The sequence below is a fragment of the Eurytemora carolleeae genome, unplaced genomic scaffold (assembly GCF_000591075.1).
Source record: "Eurytemora carolleeae unplaced genomic scaffold, Eaff_2.0 scaffold76, whole genome shotgun sequence".
Lineage (NCBI taxonomy): Eukaryota > Metazoa > Arthropoda > Copepoda > Calanoida > Temoridae > Eurytemora > Eurytemora carolleeae.
Window position 1 is genome coordinate 304,646 of NW_019396128.1, and position 10,240 is coordinate 314,885.

Genomic DNA, 10,240 nt, shown 5'->3' on the forward strand with positions numbered 1-10,240 from the left:
ACACTTTGCCACACTTTTAAAAATCAAACTATCAACATTTAAACAGTTAAAATCTTTATTTTGAAAATGTAAAATATCAAACATAAAGCTATTGTTAAAAATAATGCAATTTATACATACATGGGGTGTGCAGCCTGATTGTTGAGTGTTTTCAATTGTGGGTTCCAGAGATAAGGATCCTTTTCATAGGAAATACAAAATCTTCAAAAATAGACAAAATTTATAAATGTTATATTTTATGTTTGAAATTGGAGTATTTCTTCAAAAGTTGTAAAACTTAACCCCTGAATGCAACAAGTGGCTGTGAGATGTTAGTCAGAAAATATTACATGGAACCGTAGCATGGCGTGCCGGGACACTATAGGGCTGCTCAGCCTATCCAGGTAGAGTGTATGAGCAGTCTGTGTAGTTTGTGGTGGGTTCCCAGTGGAAGATTTTTTTCCTCTTTATATGTCAACATGTTAGATAAATCTTCTTACTAAAACAATTCATTTTCTGAACGTTTTTTTTTAGAAAGGCGTAGGCCATGCTCTCCTGATAAGAACAGACAGAGGGACGAAATAACCGCCAAGAAGAGAACTCAAATGGATTGTTAAGTACAAGAGGTAGCAACAGAGAAATGGGCCAATTATACACGACGTCACAAGTGTCAAATATAACAAGAAAAACAAAATTTTCTCACATTAGTTGACATGTTTTCCAAGATTTAATAAAAAAAGTGTAAAAACAGAAAATAAAGAACACATAAAATTGAACTTATGTTACTGTAAGATAAACGCTTTATTCTAAAATTATCACATTTAAAAATAATTTTGTCGTACACTAAAACACAGCTGTATTGACAGTGTGCAAATTCTGCGTTGCCATCTATTGTATTAGAATCTATTTGGGAGGGACTAAGTGAGTCGTATATTTAATTATTCTATCAGAGTGTTCGATAGATTTATCAGAGTGTTCGATAGATTTATCAGTGTTCGAAAGATCAAACTAACTTCGGTAATTTAGATAGGATAATTTCTTCTGACACAATATTCCTTATTTCGATCAAATTATTCAATTAAAAAAATATTTTTGACGTAGATTCATAAAGTGATAATAATTATTATACATTCTGTTTTATGTAATTTTGTTCATCTATAGTTGTTTGATTGTTATCTAAACTTTGATTCTGGAGGAGTGGCATAATTACCATATCCGAGAAGGATTCGATGAGAAGGAGGGGGGGGCGGAGGGGGGTAATCCAAAGAAAAGTTTAGACTAGAAAGCGACAACGGTGTAAACGTACTGCATTGTTTACATAACAAAATCAGTGAAAAATTAGGTATTTAATAATAAGGAAAACACAAGGAGTATGAAATAGAAGGGAGATACAACTGACGCGGCCCGCCCTACCATATGATTATACATGCTTTGCAGACTCCATTTGTATATGAGATATTCAGAATAGGTTATTGTATACGCGGTAATTGTACATCAGACAAAAGTTTCTTATACAAATGGAGTACCGTCTGCAAAGCCTGTATGATCATATGGTAGGGCGGGCCGCGTCAGTTGTATCTCCCTTCTATTTCATACTCCCTGATGTATAATCATATGGTAGGGCGGGCCGCGTCAGTTGTATCTCACTTCTATTTCATACTCCCTGATGTATAATCATATGGTAGGGCGGGCCGCGTCAGTTGTATCTCCCTTCTATTCCTTACTCCCTGGGAAAACAGGATTCTGGGGGAAACAAAACAAGTATGCTAGGGGGGAGGGATTGGATATGTTTTTTTTAATTAAATGGACTGTTTACGTAGTTTCATGTGATCCTTCAGTTTTAGAGTGGCAGGTTTGATTTACAATGGTATCCTAAAAAGCTTTGCATGATCAAGAATGAGTAAGATTTCTATATTATCTTTAATTTTAGTTTCCTAGAAAAGCGGATTTCTTCTGCAGAAAGACAATAGAGGATCGTGTCAGATATAAACACTTATCAAGGTAGAAAAACAAAACATACAAAACATATCATCACAAAACTTATCATCACAAAACTTATCATCACAAAACATATCATCACAGAACTTATCATCATAAACTTATCATCACAAAACTTATCATGATAAACCTTATCATCACAAAACTTATCATCACAAAACATATCATCATAAAACTTATTATCACAAAACTTATCATCACAAAACTTATCATCACAAAACATATCATCACAAAACTTATCATCACAAACCTTATTATCACAAAACTTATCATCACAAAACTTATCATCACAGAACTTATCATCAAAAAAGTTATCATCACAAAACTTTTCATCACAAAACTTTTCATCATAAAACTTATCATCACAAAACTTATCATCACAAAACTTATCATCACAAAACTTATCATCACAAAACTTATCATCACAAAACTTATCATCACAAAACTTATTATCTAACAACAAAACATATCAAAACATATCTTATTAGCGACAAAACTTAGCATCACAAAACCTATGAAACTACAAAACTTGATATGTTTTCTGATGATATGTTTTGATAAGTTTTGTCGCTGATAAGATATGTTTTGATATGTTTTGCGGTGATAAGTTTAGTGACGATATGTTTTGTATGTGCTCCAGAAAGGAGAATGACAATATTCCATATTTTAAGATTTTAAACGTTTATAGGTTGCCATCGTGATTGGAGCAAGTCCCTTTTGGTGCCTTTTAATAAATCGTATTCTCTCTCCAATTTTAGCTTGTTATAAAACTGAGATTTTCTCTAAATAACGCTGCTGCTACTCTAGCAAATTGATTTTACGTTTAACAGATATGGTTATCCGCTATTTTCTTTTAATGAATAATTCAAAATATTACGAGAAATTTCGTAAGAAAACCAGTTTTGATCAACATCTAGATTTTTTAGAAATATGGAATAAAATTGATAAATAATATCATGCAAATTATGGCATTTACTCCAAGTTTCATCAATTTTTAAACATAATTTTCTTTAGTCTTTGAAAAATTTTGAGGCGTTTATTCGTAAACCTTTTTATAGAAGTAAAATTGTAGAGTTGATAATAAAAAATATCCATAGTCTTGGGATTTCCAAGATGTGGTCCGCTCGTGCTTTCAATATTACAGGATGTATGAAGAATTTTCTTCAGATTTCGACAATGTTGGTTTCATTAAACAAATCAAAATCTGAACGAAATTCTTCGGTAATATTGACAGCACAAACAAGGACAAATAAATTTTTGAAATGTCATGACTAGGAGAGTTTTGTGGTTATTGTTTCAAGAATCCCACATCCTTAAAGGGACTGTAAAGGAAAAATGAAAGGGGGTATAGGCTGAAAACTAATCACTTTTGCTCTTGATCGCGACCAATGAAAGTTATATCTGATGTTCCTATCTCGAGAAATTGATATAAAACTGTGTTACCTAATTTACAATTAGCTTTCTCTGGGATATCATCGTTTTCAGATTGGTTGCTTATTTGCTGAATTTGATCTTTTTAAACCTACTACTTTTATACAAAATTGTATATATATTAATTTTCGTATAAATTTGACAAAGTTGTATATCAATTTCTCGAGATAGGAACATCAGATATGACTTTCATGGGTCGCGATCAAGAACTAAAGTGATTAGCTTTCAGCCTATACCCCATTTCATTTTTCCTTTACAGTCCCTTTAAGTAGGTTGAAATTTGATTTCAGCAAATAATTTTAAAGATAAAAGACAAAAACCAATTTTTCCATTTACTTTTTTGAACAGTAAATATTTAAAGTTCACAGATTTAACTTGTCAAAGTGTAGTTCATAGATTAACAACAATACAGATAGAACTCTAGATGTAGTCTTTTCAATATTCTATGTAGTCTATTCAAACCATAAAACAGATAAACACAAAGGATTAATGGTTTCTGTAGCGATTAACAATACAAAAGATCCGAGCTCTATTCTATTGATATAAATGTAGTTCTTGATTAGGTTTCAATTGAATTCTCCGAATCAATAATATTATCAAGGTTCGATAATTCTCAGAAATTTTCTTCTCTTTTGTCGTAGTTCTTCCACATAACCTTGCTCTCAAACTCTTTAGCAGTCTAAACATAGCAATAATGGAAAGAAACTGAGTTTTTACCACAACTCTAATTTTCTAATCTCTATATCTATGAATTATATTGGATCAAAAAATTCTAGTTTGAAATATCAAAGATTTAAACCATTAGGTTGCATTGCAAAGATATTTGGAAATTAGGAAATCAGATCTTGTGGCAATACCTCAATTCTTTTAATCCTTAAAAACCAAAGAAATTGATTTAGCACTGAAAAAGATGCTTTAAAAAATACTTGAGAAAAAAATTTCAACATTTTTTCAATGGAAGACAAATTTTAGTTTGTAAAGGAATTGAGTCTTTGCCACAAACTCTGATTTTCAAATCCCTATATCTTTGCAACCCAATGTCTTAGACCCAATATATTTCAAACTAAGTATACTGTTAGATCAAATAATTTAAGTTTGAAATATCTAAGGTTTACTCCATCAGGTTCCAAAGATATAGGGATTTAAACATTTTAGTTTGTGACAAAAACTCAATTCCTTTCAAAGATTTATATTATGTATTATTCTAAAAAAAATAAAGCAAATCATCAAATCTTACTGAAAACTTCATTGTTTCTAACTATTTTTTTTTTTACATATATGCGAATTAAATTATTTTGAATTATTCTTGGGGTTCACTGTATATTTTTAGATTTTTAAAGATTAGAAAAAATGAACAGTAAACCTTGGAATGACTCTGATCAGATAGAAAAGGTTCCAGGGGGGTGGAAGGGCAGTCTCCTTGTCAAAAAACCTCATCCAAACTTCTAAAAATAAAAAGTTCATCTAAGAAATGTTTTTAAGAAGATGTTACACTAGCTTGTAAAAAGCATAAATTTAGAAATTTTTTATTTTGAACTAATTTACATACAAATTATGTTACTAAAAAAAATTGCTGTGTACACTGTACAATAGACAATGTAGAGTCTAGAGAATAGAGTGTAGAGTGTAGAGTGTACAGTGTACAGAATACCTGCTCTGGCATATTTCCAGTACACCGCCTGCTTATCCTGAATCTTCTGCACAGTACTGTTCATAGAGGCGATCAATAGATTCAAGAACACGATCACAGCGATCACCTGAAATAATGATGTTCAAGAATATGATTATATGTGATCATTTGAAATAAGTTGGTTAAAGGATATGATGCAGCGATCTTTCCGATTTTACTTTGATTATTTTAATTAGATGTTATTTGATTTCTGTAATTTTACCTGATAAATTCCAATCAGAACCTTGACTAGAATTTTACCTGATAAATTCCAACCAGAACCTTGACTAGAATTTTACCTGATAAACTTCAACCAGAACCTTGACTAGAATTTTACCTGATAAATTCCAACCAGAACCTTCACTAGAATTTTACCTGATAAATTCCAACCAGAACTTTGACTAGAATTTTACCTGATAAATTCCAACCAAAACCTTGGCTAGAATTTTACCTGATAAATTCCAACCAAAACCTTGGCTATAATTTTACCTGATAAATTCCAATCAGAACTTTCACTAGAATTTTACCTGATAAATTCCAACCATAACCTTCACTAGAATTTTAACTGATAAACTCCAACCAGAACCTTCACTAGAATTTTACCTGATAAATTCCAACCAGAACAGAATTTTACCTGATAAATTCCAATCAGAACTTTCACTAGAATTTTACCTGATAAATTCCAACCATAACCTTCACTAGAATTTTAACTGATAAACTCCAACCAGAACCTTCACTAGAATTTTACCTGATAAATTCCAACCAGAACTTTGACTAGAATTTTACCTGATAAATTCCAACCAAAACCTTGCCTAGAATTTTACCTGATAAATTCCAACCAAAACCTTGGCTAGAATTTTACCTGATAAATTCCAATCAGAACTTTCACTAGAATTTTACCTGATAAATTCCAACCATAACCTTCACTAGAATTTTAACTGATAAACTCCAACCAGAACCTTCACTAGAATTTTACCTGATAAATTCCAACCAGAACCTTGACTAGAATTTTACCTGATAAACTCCAACCAGAACCTTCACTAGAATTTTGCCTGATAAATTCCAACCAGAACCTTCATTAGAATTATACCTGATAAACTCCAACCAGAACCTTCACTAGAATTTTACCTGATAAATTCCAACCAGAACCTTCACTAGAATTGCTCGGGAGGAATTCCCTAAAACATATTTTCAGAATATTGAATTTAAAATAAAATAAAATAAATGTTTTTAATAATCAAATGAAAATTTAGGAAATCAGATGAAAAAATATTACTTCTGGGCAATCTGCACTTTCTCATCATAGTTCAAAATTAAGTTAGCTTTTTTTCCATGTACACAATTTAACTTGTCGAAAATACAATTTTATCAAAAGATCAAAAACCTTTTTTTTTGTTCTGACATACAAACGAAAAAGAATTGTTGTTTAATATCATGAGATAAAGTAGAAATTTTGTCCAATTTATATCAGCAAACTTGTTGAAAATACAATTTTAAAACATGATGATCCTATTTTATTTTGGAGTACCTCTCGTTTTTGTTTAATATATTGAGAAAAAGTAGAAATGTTGTTCAATTTAATAAAAGCAATCTTACAGAGAATCTTAGATTTTTGCGGAATCTATCGAAAGCTCCAAAACGTTGAATTTGAACCTGTTATGTGCAAATCTGATTCTCCAGGTCCTAACCACGACCAGAACAAGGACTCAACAGTCAACCAGAAGCTCTCTATAAAAATACTTGGATCAAATTGATTGCTATGAAAAGACTTGTTCAACTTTAAAGTATCGCTCCGCCCAGAGCACAAACTCACTTATACTATTTTGTATCCCTAAATATTTACATTTTAGAACCTCAAAGAAATTGTTTTTATCTTTAGTTTTTCAGAAGTAATTCTCATAGATGCTGTTAAAAATATAGAACAATCTGTTTGAAATGTAGAACAATATGTTTAAAATATAGAACAATATGTTTAAAATATTGAACAATCTGTTTAAAATATAGAACAATCTGTTTAAAATATAGATGCTTAATCGGCCAAATCGTCATCAAAGGTCACAGTTCCCTGGAGGATCGAACCGTTAAATCTACGTGAGTTGACCGCACTACCTGAATAGAGTTGAAGAGGGGTCGGAGCAGAGGAGTTTAAAGGTTTGAAATCAATACTCTCCGTAATTTTCTCCGTCCCGATTATAAAAATGATCCCGGAGGCGAATGCACAGAGAAGAATCAGATACATACTGCTGATCGTCAAAACATCTGTTACAACCTAGATAACAACCATTTTTATTGGATTTTTTATCTAAACAATATTCCAATCCTTCCCTGTTTATTGCAGGGGTATCCAAAAAGGATGAGACTTTATTAACTTTATTAAACTCTACAAATATAGACGAATTAAATCTAGTTTTATGCCATCAATATAATCTGTATTACTGGCAAGGTAACTATAGTTTGAGTAAAAGTAATTATTTTCATTTACTGATAGCGCCGATTGAAGGATTCATACCTCTAATTGGATAATGAGATAGATAGAAAGATAGATGTTACCACCATACTATTTCTATTGGATCAGAATAGACAACAAACAAGATAATGAGATAGATAGAAAGATAGTTGTTACCGCCATACAATTTCTATTGGTTCAGAATAGACAACAAACATATGACTGAACCCTGATTGGATTAGGCGCTAATGGACTCGGCATACAGGAGTGATGCTTAATAATTTTATAAAGAAACAAGGTGCAAAGTCTATGAATTTACTAAAAAAAGGCTGAAGAAAATTAGTACAGTGCTCTCTGATATTTTGTGTTAACCCATAGCTAAAGTGTGTCCCACTAAACATGGTCGTTGAGTGACGACTTAAAGGTTGTCGTTGTTCGTTAATAGCTGTGTAAAGACAAAGATGTATATAAAACGATGTTTGTTCCATATTTATTGCAAATATATTTCGGTCTGGGTTCATCCTCGTCAGTCCTAGCGATATAATAACCATCAAAATCGATTTAAAAAAACTATTAAAAATCACAAGAAAATAAACAAACAAAAATGATTATTTAAAAAAAAATTTTGGGCTGTCAAATGGACAAAAGGGAAACGAAATTAGATCATGAGATGGAAAAAAAGATAATTTTCAAATATTCACTTTTTTAAAATGTATATAAAACGTTTTATGACTTGTAAGGGTTTTAGGAGCCACAATAAACTTTTTTGTCATTTGATAGAAGTCAACGAATAAAGACGATTCCTCCACATAGATCCGGGCAGCTACAAAAAATTTTATAATTGTTCAAGACTGTGTGACTTAATATTTAAATTGCTCTTTAATTTTACCAACTCACTTATACTTTGCTGTAACCCAAGCCATTTACGTCTTATAACTACGAATAACCTATTTTTAGCTTCATTTTTTTAAAAGTGATTGACAATTTTTCATCGATTTTTTTTGTCGGAGCTTGCAACCTTTAGATCATTAAGGATACTAGCTTGGGAACCCAGCGTTGCTCATAGTTCTCATAGTTACTCCCGCCGTTTACCCGCACTTGGTCAATTTTTACCAGCCGAAACTAAATTTACGCTGTAAAAGTCGACCCACTCAACTTAAGACCTCAAAGCCAAGATAAGAACATTCGCGTGGCTCTCCATCATTAAAATTTTAGGTTTTAGATAGATACCTGACTAGCTGATATAGATAGATACCTGACTAGCTGATATAGATAGATACCTGACTAGCTGATATAACAACAGGTCCTATGCTTGGATTAAGCTGAAGCCAGTATAAGAAGTGAATATAGGAGATGGTGGTGGACACGGAGAACAAGGTGTTGGTCCACATGATCTCGTTCTCATACATCAGGGAGGGGCTCACCTCGAGCTCCGACACCGTACAGTTCGTTCTACACGGATATATCCGGTTAGTTTGAATCAAAATGAGTTAAATTGAATTTTTCTAACTAAAGCAGTGCGGAAGAAAGTGAACAGGATATATGCATTCAACATGATTGAATTGTGAGTAGGTTCAATATGTAGCTTTATTTTAGTTCATCCTATAGCACTTTTCAACCTTCTTTTAAAACTTGCAATTTTGAAAAGCTCTTCACCTGTTTATCAACAAAAATGGCGCAACACAAGCTTATCCACGTTATTTGAAAATGACCCTTCAGTTAAAGGATTTACATCCTAAGTTCTAATGATTGTCTCTTAGAAAAAGGGTATTGTTGTGCATCGGGCATTCCACTCTACAAATGAGGGGTCCCTTTAAGCTGTGAAGATTGTGTACAGTCCCTTTAAGCTGTGAGATTGTATACAGTTCCTTTAAGCTGTGAGATTGTGTACAGTCCCTTTAAGCTGTGAGATTGTGTACAGTCCCTTTAAGCTGTGAGATTGTGTACAGTNCGGACGAATAAATATTGGTAACCTAAAATATTAAAATAAAATACTGGTAACCTAAAATATTAAAATATAAATATTGGTAACCTAAAATATTAAAATTAAATTTATGTTAAACTTAAACACCAATCATTAAAAGAATGACATTAGAACTAAAAAGGAGCGCTATCTGAGGCTCCCTCCCCCCCCCTCCCCTAATAAGCAAGAAAGGTTTGCCACGAAACGCTAATAGATTTAGTGAGGTTATGGGGTAAAGGTTGAGGAATTTTTTAGTAAATGTAAAAAAAAAATTTGCAAGGCTAGGTATCATTCAAACATCATTCTTCGTTTTTTTATTTGATATTGTCATAAAGCAAATAGTAACAGACGCCATCATATTTCCTAGTTTTATGGATTCCACTGAGAAACATAAGCTAATTAATAACAGACGCCATCCTATTTCCTAGTTTTATTGATTCCATTGAGAAACATAAGCAAATAGTAACAGTCGCCATCCTATGGTATAAAATGGAATGGATTCTTTGCCGCAAACTCAGAATTGTCTAATTCCTATATATTTACAACCCTATGTTGTAAATTATGAATTCTATGCGTTCAAATAGTCTAAGTTTTAAATATCAAAGGTTGACAAATCAGGTTGCAAAGATATAGGGATTGGAAAATTTGAGTTTATTGCAAAACTCAATTCCTTAGGTGCCTACATTTTTAACTTTTTTTCTAGGATGGTGGATTTTAAAGTTTAAATAATATATAAATTATGCATATGAGATTT

General features: G+C 31.9%; 1 protein-coding gene across 1 annotated transcript; it reads right to left on the bottom strand.

Moving 5' to 3' along the window:
• Positions 1 to 3,727: 3,727 nt before the first annotated feature.
• On the bottom strand, positions 3,728 to 9,425 carry LOC111695797 (short transient receptor potential channel 5). The gene is made up of 7 exons (XM_023465237.1): positions 8,804 to 9,425; positions 7,187 to 7,346; positions 6,731 to 6,805; positions 6,206 to 6,255; positions 5,060 to 5,165; positions 4,772 to 4,853; positions 3,728 to 4,087 (listed from the first exon to the last, which is right to left on the bottom strand). The coding sequence occupies exons 1-7, from the start codon at positions 8,930 to 8,932 to the stop codon at positions 3,943 to 3,945; spliced, it is 747 nt and encodes a 248-aa protein (XP_023321005.1). The 5' UTR covers positions 8,933 to 9,425; the 3' UTR covers positions 3,728 to 3,942.
• Positions 9,426 to 10,240: the final 815 nt, after the last annotated feature.

What these genes read in the sequence shown, in the direction of transcription:
- LOC111695797 (XM_023465237.1), bottom strand. Translation starts at nt 8,932, where the DNA reads ATGTATGAGAACGAGATCATGTGGACCAACACCTTGTTCTCCGTGTCC. An exon ending in TTGTTATATCAGCTAGTCAG is followed by an intron (nt 7,347 to 8,803) that starts GTATCTATCTAT and finishes GTTGTTATCTAG; the next exon opens with GTTGTAACAGATGTTTTGAC. An exon ending in TTCTGGTTGGAATTTATCAG is followed by an intron (nt 5,166 to 6,205) that starts GTAAAATTCTAG and finishes TCATTATTTCAG; the next exon opens with GTGATCGCTGTGATCGTGTT.